General features: G+C 37.4%; 1 protein-coding gene and 1 long non-coding RNA gene across 4 annotated transcripts in view; one reads left to right on the forward strand and one right to left on the reverse strand.

Moving 5' to 3' along the window:
• Klhl13 (kelch like family member 13) overlaps positions 1-21,661 on the reverse strand; it is a 152,703-nt gene that overhangs the window by 81,353 nt on the left and 49,689 nt on the right. For all 3 annotated transcript variants that reach the window (XM_036174715.1, XM_036174722.1, XM_036174718.1), the window contains exon 2: positions 10,957-11,028. In XM_036174715.1, coding sequence (XP_036030608.1) covers positions 10,957-11,006 — 50 coding nt within the window. In that variant the 5' untranslated portion in view covers positions 11,007-11,028. The remainder of the gene's footprint in view (positions 1-10,956; positions 11,029-21,661) is intronic.
• On the forward strand, positions 8,115-20,332 carry LOC118574080. Its single transcript, XR_004943690.1, has 3 exons — positions 8,115-8,170; positions 12,701-12,757; positions 20,251-20,332. It is a non-coding gene; the product is annotated as an uncharacterized LOC118574080 (long non-coding RNA).

Consider the following 21,661-nt stretch of genomic DNA (forward strand, 5'->3'; position numbering starts at 1 on the left):
GCTTGTCCAAATGTTATAATATACAAGCCTTGGGGAAAAGGTCCATAAACCTAAGAAAAATCACAGAACAGGACTCTAAATTAAAGTGGAAGAACTAATTACTGATCCTTAATGGGTTGATACAAAAGTTAAATGAAATCTTATGTATAAGACAAACTCACAAGCTCAATCTGAACAGTAAATTAGGAGCCTGAAAAATTAGAAAATTAATATGAAAATATAAATTTCACTAACACTAAAAATTTTGTAAGAATTTACAATTTAGATAAGTTACTTAAATTGTATTTATAGATGATGTGAGGCAACTCTGTCTGAGCCAGGCAGTAAATAAAACAGTCTAGTTCTAGCACAGAAACATGGTAGGGGAAGAAGTGACTACATATTATACCAGTTAAAATATCTGAGCCCCACAGGAAAAACTGTGAAAAAGAATTGAAAACATGGTTCAACATATGAAAGTCCATCAATGTAATACACCATATAAACAAACTCAAAGGAAAAAAACCACATGATCATCTCACTAGATGCAGAAAAGGCATTTGACAAAATCTAACACCTCTTCATGATAAAGGTCTTGGAGCGATCAGGAATACAGGGAACATACCTAAACATAATAAAGGCAATCTACAGCAAGCCAACAGCCAACATCAAATTAAATGGAGAGAAACTCAAAGCAATACCACTAAAATCAGGACCAAGGCAAGGCTGTCCCCTCTCCCCATACTTATTCAATACAGTACTTGAAGTTCTAGCCAGAGCTATAAGACAACATAAGGAGATTAAGGGGATACAAAATAGAAAGGAAGAAGTCAAGCTCTCCCTATTTGCAGATGACATGATAGTATACATGAATGACCCCAAAAATTCAACCAAGGAACTGATACAGCTAATAAAAACCTTCAGCAACATTGCAGGATACAAGATCAACTCAAAAAAAATCAGTAGCCCTCCTATATACAATAGACAAACAGGCTGAGAAGGAAATCAGAGATACATCACCCTTTACAATAGGCACAAATGTTATAAAATACCTTGGGGTTACTCTAACTAAGCATGTGAAGGACGTATATGACAAGAACTTTAAGTCCCTGAAAAAAGAAATTGAAGAAGATGTCAGAAAATGGAAAGATCTCCCATGCTCATCGATAGGCAGGATTAACATAGTAAAAATGGCCATCTTACCAAAAGCAATCTACAGATTCAACGCAATCCCCATCAAATTACCAATACAATTCTTCACAGATCTGGAAAGAATAATACTCAACTTCATATGGAAAAACAAAAAACCTAGGATAGCCAAAAGAATCCTGTACAATAAAACAACCTCTGGAGGCATCACAATCCCCGACCTCAAGCTCTTCTATAGAGCTACAGTAATAAAAACAACTTGGTACTGGCATAAAAACTGACATGTGGACCAGTGGAATTGAATTGAAGACCCTGACATTAACCCGCACACCTGTGAACATATAATTTTTGACAAAGAAGCCAAAAATGTACAATGGAAAAAAGAAAGCATCTTCAACAAATGGTGCTGGCATAACTGGATGTCAATGTGTAGAAGGCTGCAAATAGATCAATATCTGTCACCATGCACAAAACTTAAATCCAAGTGGATCAAAGACCTCAGCATAAACCCAGTTACTCTGAACCTTATAGAAGAGAAAGTAGGAAGTACCCTTGAATGCATTGGCACCGGAGATCACTTCCTAAATATAACACCAGTAGCACAGACACTGAGACAAACAATCAATCAATGGGACCTGTTGAAACTGAGAAGCTTTTGTAGAGCAAAGGACACGGTCAATAAGACAAAGCAACAGCCTACAGAATGGGAAAAGGTCTTCACCAACCCCACATATGACAGAGGACTGATATCCAGAATATATAAAGAACTCAAGAAATTAGACAACAAAATGCCCAACAGTCCAATTAAGAAATGGGCTATAGAACTAAACAGAGAATTCTCAACAGAGGAAGTAAAAATGGCTGAAAGACATTTAAGGAATTGCTCAACATCCCTAAATATCTGGGAAATGCAAATCAAAACAATGCTGAGATACCACCTTGCACCTGTCAGAATGACTAAGATCAAAAACACAGAAGACAGCTTATGCTGGAGAGGATGTGGAGCAAGGGGAACTCTCCTACACTGCTGGTGCCAATGCAACCTTTTACAGTCACTTTGGAAATCAATATGGCGCTTCCTTAGAAAATTGGGAATCAATCTCCCCCAAGACCCAGCTGTAGCACTCTTGGGCATATACCCAAGGTATGCTCAATCATACCACAAAGGCATTTGCTCAGCTATGTTCATATCAGCATTGTTTGTAATAGCCAGAACCTTGAAACAACCTAGATGCCCTTCAACTGAAGAATGGATAAAGAAAATATGGTACATATACACAATGGAGTACTACTCAGCAGAGAAAAACAATGACATCATGAGGTTTGCAGGCAAATGGATGGATCTAGAAAAAAATCATCCTGAGTGAGGTAACCCAGACTCAGAAGGACAAACATGGTATGTACTCACTCATAGGAGGATACTAGATGTAAAACAAAGATGACTAGACTGCTACACAACTCCAGGGAGGCTACCTAGAAAACAGGACCATAAGAAAGACACAGGGATTGCCCAATGACAGAGAAATGGATGAGATCTACATGAACAACCTGGATGACAGTGGGAGTAATGAAGGGCAAAGTTTGAGGGAAAGAAGGCTTAGGGGAGCAGGAGATCCCAGCTTGATCAAGAACAGAAAGGGAAAACAAGGAATAACAGACCATGATAAATGAAGACCACATGAGAACAGGAATAGGCAGAGTGCTGGAGAGGTCCCCAGAAATCCACAATAATACATCCTCTGTAGACTGCTGGCAATGGTTGAGAGTCTGGTGATCAGATGGCCAAACACCCTAACAGTCATGCTGGAACTCTCATTCAATAACTGATGGAAGTGGATGCAGAGATCCTCATCCAGGCCCAGGTGGAGCTCCAGGAGTCCAATTGTCGAGAAAGAGGAGGGACTCTGGGAGCATGAATTGTTGAAACCAAGATTGGAAAAATCACAGGTACAAATAGCCAAACTAATGGAAGCACATGAATTATGAACCAAAGGCTGTGGAGCCCCCAGCTGGATCAGGCCCTCTGGATAAGTAAGACAATTGAATAGCTTGAACTGCTTGGGAGGCATCCAGGCTGTGGGACCTGGACCTGTCCTTAGTGCATGAGCTGGCTGTTTGGAAGCTTGGGCTTACACAGGGACACTTTGCTCAGCCTGGAAGGAGGGCACTGGACCTGCCTGTCCTGAATCCACCAGGTTTAAATGAATCCCCAGGGGAGTCTTGGCCCTGGAGGAGATGGGAGTGGAGGGGAGGGGACTGTGGGAAGGTGGGGGCGGGAGGGGGGAGGACAGGGGAACCCATGGCTGATGTGTAAAATTAAAACACAAATATAATAATAAAAAAATAACAAAAAAGAATTGAAAACAAAACACACAAATAAATCTGGGCTATTTCTAGAATTTAAATTATCTCATATCACTTCTTAAGATTGTCAACATCTAGTTTCTTAATTATAGTGATAGCTGATTCTAAGACAGACATGAAAACCACCTTAAACTGTCTAACCAAGCAAAATCACTAGCAACAAATGACTGATCATCAGTGCTCCAATTTCTGTATTTCTTGAGTACCAACTGTGTGCTCAATAACAAACCCCCACATTATATACTATAAATGACATAAAATTCATTTAAGTCATTCATGCTCTGAAACAGTTCAATTAACAATGTCATAGATATCAACAAGCTCAAATTACTTTAAGGTGAAGATAAAAGTCACATAATAAATATATTTAGCAAGTCAGAAGCCAAGAGAGCCTCTTGGACCACCTGGCTGATCAAAGAGCATCAAATTTTATGTGAGTATGGAAAAATAGGTTGCATTCTGACAGAAACAAGAGGACATCCTTGGTGGTATTGCCATGCTATGAATTTCAAAATTCTTCTCGTCCAGTTGGCCACTGAGTGTTTTCCATAGTCCATTCTTTCATTTCCACTGCCACCCATTGTGGTCTTTCACTTCTCCCTCTGGCTGCTACAATAGGCAGTTGGTCTCATAAAATTTCCAACTCTCCTTCCCCAAATAACTTATACAGGTGTCAGTTCTCTTTGAAAGCTTCAGTAAGTAGTCTGTGGCACATTCACACCCATACAACACAACACAGTGCAATACAGCACATGCAGAAACTGCTTCACACATCAACCTCTTAACGTGGCTTCTGCCCACCTCTTCTAATCCTTTTATTTCCCTTGATAGCAAAAATCATTAACTTTTTTTCTCTTATAGCTTCATGAATATGTTTCAGATTTGCATGCTCTACTGCATAGCAGTGAAAGATGAGATTAAACACCAGGCATTTTTCTAAACTCAAGAGAAAGCTGCAGAATCTATACAGTGATCTAGGGAGATGACCAGCAGTTTTAGTCTTGTAATTAGATCATGGCGTGTAATGTAAGTACTCTGCCTTACTTCTGAGAATTTAAAAATTACGTTTACATAGGTCCTATGAGTTGTAGCTGAGATTATTACTAAATATTTATGCTTTGCACTTATTTTATGGGGAATGTTTTTCATTGGATCTTTGAAGTGGCCACTACTAATACAAATAAAAGGTATTGTTAATTTAGTTTTTATTTATAAATTACTTTTTATAATCCTTTATTGATTTTTAAAAATCATGTATAACTTGGAGCTAGAGAGATGGCTCAGTGTTTAAGAGCACACTGGTTGTTCTTCCAGAAGTCCTGAGTTCAATTCCCAGCACCCACAGTGTGGCTCATTACCATCTATAACTGTAGTCCCATAGAATAAAGTACCTTCTTATGGTGTGCAAATGTACATGTAGACAAAACACCCCTATACATAAATAAATAATTTTTTAAAAAATATATTGTATAACTTTTATAGCTATAGAAATATATTCTCTTCTAACATCTATTTATATCTTTTATGGTATACATTTAAGATATATATCATGGTGTTTTAGTACATGTAGACATAGTGAAACAATTACTAATACTCAAATAAACATTTCCATCACCTTCCATATTGGTCATCTTTAATGAAAGCTCCTAAAATCTACTCTCCCAGCAAATTTTAATCAAGCACTACCGTATTAACTACTATTCTCAAGCTGTACTTCACATCTCTAGAACTTTGCAAACTACCTAAGTATAAATTTGTATCCCATGACCTACTTCTCCCCATTTCTTCTTACTCCCTTCCTATGGTTACAACTTTTTACCTCTGAGGTTAGTTGGTTGGTTGGTTGGTTGGTTGGTTGGTTGGTTGGTTGGTTTTTTCCCTAGATCCCATAGGTAGATCGACATTTGTCTCATTTCACTTAACAAAACATCTCCTGATTCATGCAATGTTGTGGCAAATGGCTGTGTCCATTTTTAAAAGACTGGACACTATTCCACTGTGATTTTATATGTAACAATTCATTTGTTTGTTATATTAAAGGTAGTTTTTCATCTCTTGGCTATTGTGAATGATGCTATAATGAACATGGGTGTAAAGATAAGTTACACATTTCATTTCCTCATATGCCAAACACAAGGATTTCTGAGTCACATAGTAGGTCTAGATTGCTTTTTGAGGAACCTACACCCTGTATGAATATATATCCCTATCAGTGTAATACACGGGTTTACTTATATCTACATCCTTTCTAAAACTTATCCTTTGGGTTTAAATACTTTCTGTCAATCTCTCTCCATTTTAACTGCTTTGTCACACAAAAGCGTTTTTCAAAAGTATTTATTTCTTTTTATTTTATGTATATGAGTATTTTGTTTGCATGCATGTATGTGCACCACATGAAGGCCAGGTGTTCTTAGAGGCTTGAAGAAGGCCTTGGATCCCATAGAACTGGAGCTGCAGATGGATACTGGCAACCAAACCTGGCTCCTCTGTAAGTGCTTTTAATCACTGAGCCATCTCTCTAGCTCCCATACAGAAGTTTGCAGTGTAGTTCCAACTAGTTTATTTTTGTTAACTGTTGCCTGAGCTTTTAATGTTATATCAAAATCAATGCCAATGTCAACAATATCAAAGCGGGCTTTCTCTACATTTCCATCTAGGAATTTTATTATCCTGGATCTTATGCTTAGGTCTTTAATCCATCTGGGGTTTATTTTTGTGATTGGTGCAAGATAAGGGCACAGGTCCATTACTTTGAATGTCAGCATCTACTTTTGCAAGATTATTTAACATTCAAAAGTTGTTTATTTTATCTCCATTTTTATGCTGGACTAAACTTATAATAGGTGTGCATTAAATAATGGTGATGATGGCCGTTTCTGCTGCTTCTTAAAAACAATTTTTATGTTTTACCATCAAGAATGTTGGAATTACTTCAGACAAAATAGTTTTATATAATAAAAGAGAAAATTTGTACCTTTATATTTTCAAGAGTTTTTTCTTAAAATAAATACCTGCTTTTTCTTCAAGTACTTTCAGCATTTTATGTTTCTCTTACAAGATAAAATATGTTGAAAGATGCAATGTTTATATGAATAATTTTCACATTTTCTAAGTTCTGTGCAATATTATAACTTTCTTAGTAAAAGGGGTAAGTTTCTTCATACATTCCATAGTATGCCTGCTTTTGCTTTATCTGGAAGTTAAAATTGACTCATAATTTGAATATGTATTTGAGTCCCTTTTTTCCTTAGGTTTTAATGAGTCTGAATTGTGCACCATTCTGAAATGAATTGAGTAGCTTCTCATCATTTCCTAGGTTCTGAATGAGTTTTTTTTATTAAGAAGAATTACTTTTTGGTCGAAATGTTCATATTCATAACAAGAAAAGCCATAAGCTAGAGAAATCAAGTCGCTATGTAATCAGCTAGGGATCCTAACATCAGTTTCCTGAGCTTAACTAGATTTACTTCACCTTCCCATTCAATTACCATGCCAATGACAATAGCAGGTCTTCTCCTTCCTGTATTTCTATTTTTTCTTAGATTGGTGTTCTTTCATGGTGTTCCATATTTCCTGTATGATTTGTGCCATAATTTTTAAATATTTAACATTTTCTTTAATTGAGGTATCCATTTATTCTAATGTGTCTTCAATGACCGAGAGTCTCCCTTCCATCTCTTGTATTCTGTTGGTGAAGCTTGTCTCTGAGGTTCCTGTTTGTGGTGATATATAGTGTATCAAATAAAGCTTGCCTGAGTACAGAGCCAGCCACTAGATTAAACATAGATGCCAGGCAGTGGTGGCACACACCTTTAATACTAGCACTAGGGAGGCAAAGATCCATCTGGATCTCTGTCAGTTCAAAGCCACCCTGGACTATGTGAGATTGATTTAGTCTAGGAGAGAAATAGAGTCAGGCAGTGGTGGCACACACCTTTAATCTCAGCACTTGGGAAGCACAAACGCCATTAATCCCAGCACTAGGAAGGAAGTGATGGCTGGGCGGAGAAAGGCATATAAGGCATGAGGAGACAGGAACTAGAGTTCTTTCAGCTGAGGACTCAGAGGTCAGAGAATTCATGGAAATAGGATCTCACCTTCCATTTGGCCTGAGGATTCGGTAGTTGTGAGAAGTTTCTCTATTGGCTTGTTCCTTTGTCTCTCTGATCTTTCAGCATTTACCCCAATATCTGGCTCTGGGTTTTTATTATAAGACCATTTGGAATTTGTGCAACACCTGTTCGATTTTCTAAATTTTTCATTTCCAGATTTCCCTCAGTTTGAGTGTTCTTCATTGATTTTATTCCCACTTTCGGATCTTGAACTATTTTATTCATTTCCTTCCACTGTGTTTTCATAGATTTTTTTAAGGGATTCATTCATTTCCTCTTCAAGGACCTCTATCATAGCCATTAAGGCTATTTTAAGATCTTTGTCTTATGCTTCAGCTATGTTGCATTTCTCAGGGCCTGCTGTGGTAGCGTTGCTGGACTCTAGTGGAGACACACTGTCCTGGATGTAATTGATTGTATCTGTTTGCTGCTATCTAGGCACCTGGGTTTGGGAAGACTGTAATTCTAGGTGCTGATATCTGCTCTTGTCTTTGTCAGGTGGGTATTTCATTCCTTGGTTTCTGTTGCCCTCTCTGGTACCTGTGTGTTGCCTGGCAAGAAAGGTAAGAAAAACTTCCTGGCAGTTTCAGGTAAAATGTGTTTCTATGAGTTGGGGGCTGACACTTGGAATGGGGATGGGTTGGAGGCACCTTAAGGAGTCCACGGGAGGGATGAAAGCAAAGTTTTTTGTTTTGTTTTTGTTTTTTTTAAACCATGATCTGCTCAGTCCCCTGGAATGTCACAACAGAGGGAAAGTCACAACAGATAGTCAGCTACAGAGCTGTTGATGTGACTGAATGACTGGATATGGAGGAGGGAGAGTGAAGATGAGAAGCTGGCCTACCCATCTAGCTGGCCCACTTGTTTCTTGGGCAGGCTTAGCTAGTGTGTTCCCAGGGAATGCCTGCTGGAGTTGGGGGTTTTGATAACAGGATGGGTGGGTAGGAAGTTTGTAGGAGACGATCTGTGTGATCCACTGGAGAGGAGAGATCCACTTCATCAAGTGGTCTGCTACAGAGTTGGGGTGAGACTGGGATATGAGATTTAGAGGTAAGGAAGGAGTAGGGAAGATTCACAGGCGACTGTTGTGGATATTGTTTTGTATAAATAAAATGTTGACTGGCCAATAGCCAGGCAAGAAGTATAGGCGAGACAAGGAGAGAGGAGAATCCTGGGAAGTGGAAGGCAGGGAGAGACCGGCCAGCCGCTGCCATGACAAGCGAGATGTAAGGTACAGGTAAGCCACGAGCCACATGGCAAAGTATAGATTAATAGAAATGGGCTAAATATAAGAGTAAGAGCTAGACAATTAGGCCTGAGCTAGTGTCCAAGCAGTTTAAATAATATAAATGTCTGTGTGTTTATTTTATAAGTGGGCTACCGGACTGCTGGGGCTTAGTGGGACCTGGAGAAAAGCTCTCCAGCCACAGGCTACCTGCTTCCCTGGTAGGAATGGCCTGCTGGTTCCCAGGGAATGCTGGCTGGAGTTGGAGGCTGTGATAAAGAACTGAGTGCGAGTGTGTGGCTGGAAGGGCAGCAGCAGCAAAGTTTGGAGGGGAAGATCTGTTTATCTACTGAAAATGGGGGAAGGGGATAGAAGGCTGCAGCAGGTGGTCTGCTACAGGGCTGAGGATGAGAATGGGGGATTTAGAGGAGAGAAGGGAGAGGTGAAAATCTGCAGTTAGCCTACCTGCTTCCTTGGCTGGAGTCTCCTCTGTCTTTTCACCAAACATGACCACAAATTACTTTTTATCATTTTACTGATTTCTGTGTTATTGAGCAAATATATCTTATAGTCTCCTGGTACAGATCAGTATCACACTGTTCCAAAGATAATGATAGTGCACATTCTTTATTGTGATTACTTAATGGGATTGTTATGTAAAACCCATTGTATATTATATGTCAAATAACCATAACTTTGTATGCAATCCACTTCTGCCTTAACCATACCCATTTTTGTCTTACAATTCAACTGTAGTTTAAAATATCTCAGAATCACAAATTCATGACTCAATGATGGGGATATGTTCTCTGAAATAAGTCATTAGGTAATTTTATCAATGTGTACATTGTATATAGTAAATTCATATATTTATACAAACTTAGATGGTCAGTCACTAATCAAGAGACAAAAATATTCCACATGAGGTTAATGTCAGTGTAACAGAGAATACTATTTTATAGTAAACATTTTTGTATGAATAGGATCACATTCTAAAATAATACTAAAAGTATAATATAATGGAACGCAACCCAGTAACAGTCATTTATTATCATTATTAATTATTATATTCTGCACACAACTATAATAAGGTAAATTTGTATACAATATGCAGAAAAATAGGTTTATTTCTATCACTATCTTCACAAGCACACGAGTAATGAACTTTCCTATGTTATTAGGGTGACTACATGGGGATTTTAACCTCCATTATAATCTTATAGGACCATAGTTGTATATGTGTCTATTATTAATGGAAATGATACATAGTGTAAGACTGTGCCACATTTTAATAATTGAAATACCACACTCAGATACAATAAGACTAGCACTTACATGCATGCCACTTACTGTTTTCCAAGCCCACTACCAACTGTGCTCTTCCTCTCTCCCCTCACACACATTACAAGCATGCACATACAATAGTGGAACTTGCAATGTAAGTATTATTGGCCCCACTTCACAGATGATGAAATTGAAGTTCAGAACAAATAAGAACATTTCTCAAGACTATGCTCCTACCACACAATAACCAGGACATAGAAAATGCTATGGGACATACTATTCACAACGCTTCACCCAAGCTCTGCAATCAAACTACTAGGAAAAAGAAATATTCTTTCCCACCTGCATAAACAAGTCCATTTTTCTTTAAACCATTAATTTAAATTCTTAGCCTGCCTTGGAGAGCTCTAAATGGCTCACAGTAACTCCCTAGAAAGTATATAACTGGATTTTAGTGACAGAAATGGATGCATAATCACAGGGAAGTACTATTTTAAAAAATCTTATTGGGATTTCTACTATTAAGCTATGGAGTGTATTTATTCACAGATAATGCTTTTAAAACTAAAATTTTAAATCATAATCTCCAGTGGCTATATGCCAGTTGTTCACACTTTAAATCTATTGTGTTTTCTAGGTATGTTCTCTATTTTTCATTAGGTCAGAACACAGTGTTAATAATACTATTTATCTGGTTACTCAGTTATTCTCTTATTTATTTAATAAATAATTCCTATTTTAAGCTAGGCATTAAGTAAGTATTTATTAAGTGCCTTCTATGTTAAGCATATAGAATAGAGAGATTATACAACTTATAAAGTAAATGGTTTTCATAAATACCGGTTGCGGAGTATTGCAGAAACCAGTTCTCCTCTGTGCAGATGATCCATCTCCTCTCACAGCTGATTAGACCTATTCAGGAAGAAAAGAAATCAAAATTCACTCTGAAAATCAGTATCAAGACTTTTCACAATAGTGCTGTTTTTAAAAGTTATGAAAGTTTTATGATATAAATCCATGTACCTAGTGCCCATAATATATCTTGTGAAAATTACAGAATTGAATCATTTTACAAAGTTCAATAGTCAGAATATATTGAAAACACAATGGTGAATCTTTAAATAGTATTGATGATATTATTGATAATTTCATGTGAAGTCATTAGCTAACAAGTATCCATAGACAGTCAACACAAACTTACGTGTTGACTATCTATGGACACTTGATTCAGTAGGCTTGAGAACTCTGTGGGAATTTAGTTTAGACAAAAGAAATGAAAAGTATAGGTTGGAGCAAGCATTTGCTATACAAAGACAGCACCAATTCCCATGTTAATGTGGGGACTAAGAGTCTGAGAAGCCCATAAAGTTTTTACAAAGAGTTGCACAAAATACAGGCCAGAAATTTACAACATCTTGAAATCTTTGGTATTAAACACCAGGTAGAATTTTTGTTTTTCTTGAAATGAATGGAATTGGTTTTATGGTTGTCCTGTTTTAGTAAACTGAACTATACCGAAGTCTGTTTCTTTGTAATAATGTCGATTAGAAGGGTAGACTTACTTTGAGCATATTAGGAAGCAAAATGTACTTTTTACTTTAGTGTTCCTTCTTAATAAAATCAAGCTATCACATTAGAAAGATAAGAATGTGTTACATGCAATTTTGTTTGTAAAAGTGTCTGCTATGAAGATTTACAGAAAAAATAATTAAGGAGTGGGAGATGGGTCCTTTATCTGTCCCTAGCTCTCTTCCAGTTTATTTTTTAAGAAACAGGAGAAAGAGAAAAATGTGCTCTGCTAGACATTTTTAATATAAATTTGAAAAAGGAAACAAATCCAAACTATATAGCATGTATGCTTATGTTCACATCATGTTTTCTGCTTATAAGCACATTGTTGCAAGTAATCAAGGACCTTAAATGAAATTAAAAGTTTAAAGCATCTCAAAGTCAAGTGACTTTGGATTTTCCCTTTCCTTAAAAAGTTTTAAATGGTGAGAGAATTTTGAGATGTTGTAAGGCTTATATTTTGTTCCGGCTCTATGGTCTATTTTTAAGGAGATATGATAAAGCATTAAAATAACAAATGTACCTAGATTGCTACTAGGAATCCAGAAGAATGAGATGAGCAATAAAGCCCTGCTTTACTATTTAAGTGAAGCATAAAATATAATTCCCTGAAGCTAAGCATTCAAACTTATTTATAATCCTTACTATCATTTGGATATGTCCCACTCTGAAAGTACTATTTTGGAAAACTTTACTCCTAATGTGGCAGTGCTGGGAGGTGTTTGGGTTTGGAGATCATTTTGTAGAGTGGGCTCCTTATAAAAGGATATGTCTCACTTGTTTGTTTTTAAAATTGGTTGCATCAGAGGCCAGGGCATGGTATGCACACAGAGATCAGAGGTCAACTTGTGGGAGTCAGTGCTCTCCTACCCTGTAGTATCCATGATTGAACTCCGATCATACAACTTGGCAGCAAGCACCTCTATCTGCTGGGCTATCTTACCAGCTTTTGGCCTTCTTTCATATGCATGTACTCACTCTTTCTCTCTCTTTTCCTTTTCATCATCTCCCACAGGATGATAAAGCAAGAAGCCCCTAGCACCTTGGTTTTGAACTTCTATTCTGCATAACAGTAAGGAATATTTTTCTTTCCTGTATGAATTAACCCTCTCCAGGATTTTGTTATAACAGCTCAAAGTTTGTGATCTACGAAAAAATATGAGGATAAGTCATGAAAGGTAAAAAATGATGTCAGACCACAAAAGAGGCAGACAGCTCCAGAATTACACAGAATAAAATGTACAAAGGACAGAACAGATCTGGAGCAGCACAGCAGGACAAGTAGATCCCCACACTGCAAAGCAGAAAAGAGGTTTATTTGCTAAGCTAGATAAAGCTGTGTCATGGTCCAACCAGAATGTACCAGCCCTTTCTTAAAAACAATTACCACATCCATTGTCAGTCAAGTAAGATATACTCAACATCAGTGGACAGCACAACTCATTTGGATGACAGTCTTAGTGACTTTCCCCTTTTGAGCTTGGTATGTATGCCAGGGTCACCTAGCACACCACATAGTGATTGCAATCAAGATATATGTAAGTTGTATCCATTTAGGTCCTGCAACAATGTGATACAGCCTTTCTCTAACCAACATCCCTGCTTCATATTAACAACACCTCTAGCACACAAAGATCTGTGTCTGGGGTCGCCCTGAAAATTCATGAGCAGACTCTTCCATTTCCTAAAGAGCAGGGCTTAGCATGGAGGGATATGGAACTCTAGCCACTTACCATAAAGGCTTTCAATAAACAACCCGTGTTTAAATCACATGATATATTCTTGCTTCTCACAGACCAAGGGCCTCCAAGTATGGAAATATTAGAATTTCCATAAGAAGAATTAGTTTGTTTTCCTCATAGCAGAGAAGGGGAATGAATTCACTTACATTGTAACTTACTTTGTTCAAAATAGTTTTAACCACCTCCATGCGTGTTACTGTATTTTCCCTAACTTGATATTTATTTGCTATTTATAAATGAATAGGATTAGGAAGGAATAAACACATTCAATCAAATTCACATAGGATTTAACTAAAGCCAGGTTTAAAAACCATAGAATTAAATATGTATATATTTAAATAAAATTTCTACATTTATATAATTAAATAGATGTATCAAATACACACACATATACACACACATATATATACATACACATAAACACACACACACATATATATATATATATATATATATATATATATATATATATATATATATGGGGTAGAAAGTAGATTTAGAAATAAACAGACTAGATAAGAAACCACTTCCATAGTCAAAGCATGAAATAACAGCATACTGAAGGGCTCTGTGGATAGCCAGAGACATCAAAGTTTTTTGTTTTTTGTTTGGTTTTCTTTGTTTTGGTTGTACCTAAAAAGGACAGAGAAGAGGGAAAAACAATGAGACAACAAAAAGAGTACTGGATATTGATAGAATGATGTAATAGAAGCATACCTAAACAATTAAGAGGTAGGCAACATGATGAGATTGAAATTATTGCTCAAGAATCTGTTTTCCTTAAAAAGGGCCAAATGACAATGAAACATGAAAACAGGCTAGTGAGGGAATCAGAAAAATAGGCATGAGAGAAACGAAGGGAATTGAATCGAAAAGTTGAAGAAAAGTGATCCAATATTATTCAACATTTTTAAGTTCTGCTGAAAATAAGAAACGGTTACTTGTATTGACAATGATCAAATGAGGTGTGCTCTTTTCAACGTATTATTCTCAGAATCAGTAGGGGAGAATCCATATTACAGTGGTTGAAAAATGAAACATATATGAACAGATTCAAGAGAACTATGTAAGGACTGGTCCCACAAATGAGTATAGGAAAAGGTGAGTGAGAAAAATTAAAGCCAGAACCCATGACTGATACTGCTTGGGTAGTCAAGAACCTGAGATAGGCCAGGGAACTAGAGGAAAACCAAATACTACTATTCTACTAAAGGATCAGCAATAAAATGCCTCTTGGTAGCATTCTGCTATACTCATAGATCAATGCATACTCATAGATCAATGCCTCGTTCAGCCATCATCAGAGAAGCTTCCTTTTGCAGTAGATGGGAACTAACACAGAGACCCTCATGTACACAGAATGAGTCTTTGGAACACTCAATCCTAAATGGTATGTTAACAAACCTCTCCCCTCAAGGCTCTCGAAGCCATGCAGAAGAGGAGGTGGAAAGACTGTAAAAGCCAGAGAGGATTGATGACTCCAACGAAGCTATGTCTTCCAGATGCAACAAGACTGACACACATCTGAACTCACGGAGACTATGGCAGCATGCACAGGGCCTGCACAGGTTCAATCCAAACAAGGTTGCAGTGTTGAGAGGGGGAAGATAGTTCCCATGCCACACCAAAAATCTATCTTTAATTGACAACTGCTCACAAAAGAAAAATTAGTTTTCTCCAATGGAAAAAGAGGGAAAATGCACCCTTCATTCAAAGGGTTGATAAAGGTGTCTTTTTAGTTACAGTGCTTGTCTGGCCAGATTCATTTTATTTTATTTTTGATATTATAATTTAATTACAACATTTCTGTCTTCCCTTTCCTCATTTCAAACTCTTCCATATACCCCTCTCTGCTCTCCTTAAAATTCATGGCAAAAATTTAGCCAGACAAGCATTGTAACTAAAAAGACACACTTCAGCTGGTAATGTTGGTATATGCCTATAATCCTGGCACCCAGAAAGCAAAAATCTTGAGTTTGAGGTCAGTGTGAACCACATTACGAGACCATGACTCAAGCTTCATCAACCCTTCAAATGAAGAAAAGAGAAAAAGCCACACTTCTCATTGCCTGTGACAACCTAATGAATAAAAAGGGAAATTAATCACTACTCAGAGAACACACCTGACAAAGACCTAATTGTAGTTTGCCTTTAAAATATTCTACTTAGCTCACTAGAAATAAAACTGACAAGACTGTGCCTCATAGTTGAGTAATCTTGTATTTGTCAAGCAATTTTGCCATAAGCATTTCAGTAACTCACAAATCTAATGTTTCAAGGACCTATCATATTGTTAGATAGTATTTCAAATAGATTCCTATGACTTTACATTTAATTAAAAACCACCATATCACTCTATCCATGTCTGCACAAGAACCAATAGCTTTAAAAATAATGAGATTTGAGATATCCCAAATTAATTTCATATCACATAAGGTAAATCTTATTTAGGAATTAAATTGGTGTTATATGAAAGAAGTTTTAGTAGTTTCTACAATAGTCTATCTTCATTTAAAATTGTGATAAGTCCTGTTATAAGAAAAGAACGCTGACAGAATTGGTAGGAAACACTCAGCACCACAAAATCGAAAAATTACAAAATTAAACAAAATTTAATTTAACTGCATTCCTCTAACTAAAGTTAAAAATAGTAGCATCACTGCAAATATGACATTATCTTGAAATCATGAATCTGAAGTTTAATCATCAGAAATGTGTTCTTTAAGGTTTATTAAATGAAAGGGTACATTTTCTCTTTTTTCTTTTATTGAAAATGGATTTTTGATACAATATATACTGATTACAGTTTTCTCTCCCTCTACTCCTCCTACCTCCTCCTCACCTCCCTCCCACCCAGATCCACTCCCTTTCTGTCTCTTATTAGAAAACACCAGGTTTCTAAGGGATAATAATAAAATAAGACACAATAAGATTACTCAAAAACAAAACAAATATAATGAAACAACCAAATAAGGAAAAGAACCAAAGAAAATGCATAAGAAACACATATAAATGCAGAGACATATGCATTTATTGACACACATAGGAAACCCATAGAAACCCAATACCAGAAGCCATTTATGCACAAAGTACATATTTTAAAATGTCATAGAAAGGATGGGGCATGTATTCCAGAGTTACATCACTGTCTACCATACAAAAAGCACTGGGTTCTCTCTATAGTATATCAAGAAAAGTTATAGAATTATTATCATTTAAGCTCATAGCTCCTTCCTACCTGCAGCATGGAAGACGTCAAACCCCAAATCACCCATATGCCAACTATTGCAGCAGGTAGTCACTTCTTTCTCATAGTAAATCTGCACTTGAATATTCAAGTGGTATATTTCCATACATTCACCCCCTTCTAAACTGTGTAACATTATAAACTAGAACAGTATCCTAAATATAGTATCACACTATCCTAAATGTTTCACCTAAATTCATAATGCATCACTGAAGTAAGTGATCAGCTTGCCTGGGTTCCCACTGACATCTGATGAACCAAATCTGTAGGTCTGAAAAATCTATTGGTGACTGTAATCAAGTAGGACTGTCAATAACCATTTTCATGATGGTTTTTTTTGTTTTGTTTTTGTTTGTTTGTTTTTGTTTTGTTTTGTTTTGTTTTGTTTTTGGCTGAGAATTGAACTCAGGGCCCTGTGCTTGTTAGTCAAGTGCTTTACCACTGAGCCAAATCCCCAACACTGATGAACCTGTTTTTTATAACATTCTTTTTTATGTAGCACTAAACCTGGAAAGAGGTGCTTGGGCTATATAGTACAAATCCTCTTTCCTCTCACCCTAAGTTTAGGGATGTTTCAATGATCTTGTCAGCTGACTGTCAACATCATTGAATTTCCTGGGTCCAGAAAAGTACAGTAACAACTGTTTCTAGATCCAACTTCCCACTTGAATGAACAGATTTCTGTGATCCATCTGATTCTTGGTGTCTTTGGTGGAATGATGGGATGGAATTTCTCAAGAAATTCAGGTTTGTTGTTCCAGTCACTGAGGCAACATGTTCATGTTAGCACCATGTAGTCACTACCATCTTGCTGGCCATTACATACCAAATACCTTTAGTCACAGTGCTTTTTTAGTATCATCACCCTTTCCTTCTCAACAAGGTCCCTCATGGTTTCTAATCTTGTCACTCGTAATATATTTAGGACTTCCTTGGGGTTTACTGCTGTCTTATGGCATCATATGTCATTTCTGCAACTGACCATTTTTATTGATAATTATATTGCACTCCTATTAAGAAAATCCTCTATTATTTTCAAATGGTTGTTGATCTATTATTAAAAGGGCTAAATTTCCTTTACCAAACATCTGTTTAGTGTCAAATGCCAGGCACAGCTGACTTGATACTTTTGCTTGCCTACCATGTCTCACTGAATCAAACCTACTTCTGCTAATCACCAAACTCGAACCTCTTCCTGATTACTCTAATTAAGAAACTGAAAAAAGAAAAAGAGTATACATATCCCTCAATCCCTTCCTCCCTCTTACTCTTGGAAGTTAGTAATTTGTTTCCACTGACTCCTGCTACACAGTCTTACAAGAAAAAATGCAAGAGGGACAAACTATAAATAACAACAGGAAAATTTCTCTTGAGAATCAGAAGAGACATGTTAAATACAGATTGCTGCACACAGTTCTTCATTCATTTAAGATGGAATGAGTCCAGAGGTCCTGCATTTCTAACAAGTTCCCAAGGGCTGCTGCTGCTGCACAATCATGGATGACAGTCTAAGACCTAATGATTTACAGCTAACACAGTATTTCTTATGCACTGTGTAGACAGATTATCTGAAAATCTGGTATAGTTAAAGAGGTGTACTGTAAGAATGTTGATCCTATAAAGAAAAGGACTGCTTTTATTCCATTAATGTCATAAAAAAATTACTCATAAGTATCAAAATTTGTACAACACCTGAAGAAAGTCCCAAAATAGATGTTGGAAGGCATCTAGTTTTAAAGCTTTACTGAAGTACATAAAAGAATAAAGGACCTGAAAATGAATACTGGATGCACACACAACATACCCAGTATAATTTCAGTCAAATTATTTAGAAGAATTGGGAGAATTAAATTAGATGTCCCCATGGTTTTTGGCATTTGAATGCTAAGTCCCCAGTGCAACTGTTTGTAGAGGATTAGGAGGTGTGGCCTTGTTGAAGGAAGTGTCACTAGAGGAAGGCTTTGAGAGCTCAGACATGCACACCATTTCTTGTTCACTTTCTCTGCTTTGTGCTTACAGTTCAAGATGGGAGTCCTCAGTTTGGCTCTCAACATTCAGTTCCTGCCACCTGCTGCCTCCAATACACACTCATGAACTCTAACCTTCTGGAACCATAAGCCCCAATCAACTCTTTCTTCTCTAAGTTGCCTTAGTCATGGTGTCTTATCTCAAAAATAGAAAAGTAACAAATACAGAGGGAATAGGTATTTTGAAGGTTGAATCTATAGTTTAGGGAAAATGAACAAGTGAAAATCTTCCCAATTACTATTAAAATGCACAAAAAAATAACATTTCTACCATGTAGGTCTAGTGCTCACTTGGGGCAAATTCCAAAGGCCAGAGTGGCTCCCACCCTCAGCCTCCTCCCTGGCTGGCGGGTACCTAAACCCGCCTGCAAAGTTCCATTTAACCAGGGGACGCCTACATGGGTTCCATTCCTGAAAAGGGGAGCAGCTAGTCCTGTCTCAGTTCCCTAGCTTAGGCCCCAGACCAGCGAAAACCGCTGTGAGTGAGGTGTCCCCCCTCCTCCCTGAGTGCCGTGCCAACATGGCTCTGGCCTTCAGCGGCCGCCAGCCAAGGTCACCAGCAGGCCCTGCTTTGGAGCTATACCAACGCCCCCTGCTGGCTGAAAAGTGCTACTGCACCCCCCCCAAACCACATTCTAGCCTTCTACTTTGGAAGTTTTCAGGTTTACCAGAGGCCAGGCAGATCTAGAAAATCCAGATAAGACACTGCCCACCACCAGCTATCACTCCTTAAAATCTACCCAATAATCCTAGACTGTACCCCACCACCCACAAAACCCCTTTAAAGCCTGTCCAACAACCCCAGACTGCACACCCCTTCCGGCACCCAACACCCCATCCCTGGCTCCATATCCTGATCCTCAGATATCTCTGAGGAGACTTTTAGAACTACAAAAGAGGTCATCTTCCAGAACATAGTTCCAAATTTTGTCACTGAATTAAAAAACTTAATACAGGAATCCTTTATAATTGCTTGTATACTAAATGGGGAAAAAAGCCCTAAGGCTTTCTTTGCACAAAAGCCTACTAGATAAATGGTGGCATCTTATTTCCTAAATTGACTTCACCACCTCAAAAAAGGTACAAGCTGTAATCTACAGATTTGTTCTTTTTAATAAAATATAAACTGAACACAAATACACTTACAGAACAACCTGAATTCAGAATCACAGGACTATGACTAGTGTGAAATAAAGGAGTACATTACCTCAGTCCCTAGATTTCAAGGGGTTATCAAAAATTTCCATTACAAAGATAAGTGAAAAAAATTGGTGTACAGTAAACAAAAAAAGGAAACCAATTAGCATTCTTAACAATGAAAGACAAGGCTCTTTTCTCCCAAGATCAGGAACAACTATTCAATATAAAATAGATTAATTCCATTAACATAAACATGAAATAAATATTTATGGTTTATATGATATATATATATATATCTCATATTCAATTGTCTATATGAATTTACATGCAGATAAATGGAACAGAATTGAGAATTACAAAACTTAATTCTCTTTTTAAATTTTTAATTACTATGATTTTATGTGTATAGGTATTTTGGCTGCATGTATATCTACAAACCATATACATGCCTGATACCCACAGAGGCCAGAAGATGGTGCTGAATCCCCTGGATCTGGAGTTACAGACTGTTGTGAGCTGCCTAAAGTGGGTTCAGGAATGGAACCTGGATTTTCTGGAAGAACAGTCAGTGGCTCTTAACCACTAAGTCATCTCTCCAGTGCCCCCAAACTTGATTCGTGTAATTACAAAAAGAAAAAGACACTAATAAAGCTGAATATGATCTGGTCTCAAACTTGGGATCCAGGTGACTATGCATCCCTAATGCTGGGATTATAGGTGCAGTGTGCTGTTCTCCATATGACTAAGACCTTGATAACTGGAAAAGTAGGAGCTGATGGGTAGCTTAGTGGTAGGTACAGTACTTGTCCAGTATGTGCTAGGTCCTGGGTTCAATCACCACAAAAATAAGTAAGAAAGTGATCATTGTAAAAGCATACCATATTTGTGGACTGGAAGACTTAATGGTAAGATGGAAATACTCCCTGTAGTCTTAACATGATGTAGATCTGTAGTAGAATATTATTTGAAGGTGTGTTACTTTTGTTTATGTTGCATTTGTTTAACTCTGTGAAGCTGTGTTACTGTGCCTGTGTAAAACACCTGATGGTTTAATAAAGAACAGGCCAGTAGCAAGGCAGGAGAAAGGACAGGTGGGGCTGGCAGGCAGCGGGTATAAACAAAAGGAGAAATCTGGAAGAGGGGTATATGACCTAGGAGCCAGAGAAGGAGCAGGACTCCAGGGCCAAGCCACCCAGCTACACAGCAAGCTGTGGAGTAAGAGTAAGATTTACAGAAATAAGAGAACAGGAAAAGCCCAGAGGCAAAAAGTAGATAAGTTAAGGAAAGCTGGCCTGAAACCAAGCCAAGCTAAAGCCAGGCATTCATAAGTAAGAATAAGTCTGTGTGTGCCCCCCCCCCAAAAAAAGAGGCAAAAACAAACAACACAGATCAGAATCCCAAATGAATTCTTAGTAGAAATTGATCATTATAAAATTCATATAGATATTCTCAAAACATACTATAACTATAAGGCAGCACAGCATTAACTGTAGTGAATGAAAATTCTTAACCTTTAAAAGTTACTTTATACGCAGCTTCTCTTTGTTTAAATACCTTGTGTAGTTTCTTTCTCTGATTAGAATTTGGCTGAGACATTTATTCAATTAACTTCATATTCAAGGGAACATGGCAATATATATCTTAGAGCAGTGCTTCTCAATCTGTGGGTGCAACCCTTTGGACTGAGTAACCCTTTCACAGGTGTCTCCTAAGACCATTGGAAAACACAGATACTTACATTATGATTCACAATAGTAGTAAAATGACAGTTACAACGTGGCAATGAAAGCAATTGTATGGTTTGAGGTCAGCACAACCTG

Source organism: Onychomys torridus, chromosome X (genome assembly GCF_903995425.1).
Source record: "Onychomys torridus chromosome X, mOncTor1.1, whole genome shotgun sequence".
NCBI classification, from domain to species: domain Eukaryota; kingdom Metazoa; phylum Chordata; class Mammalia; order Rodentia; family Cricetidae; genus Onychomys; species Onychomys torridus.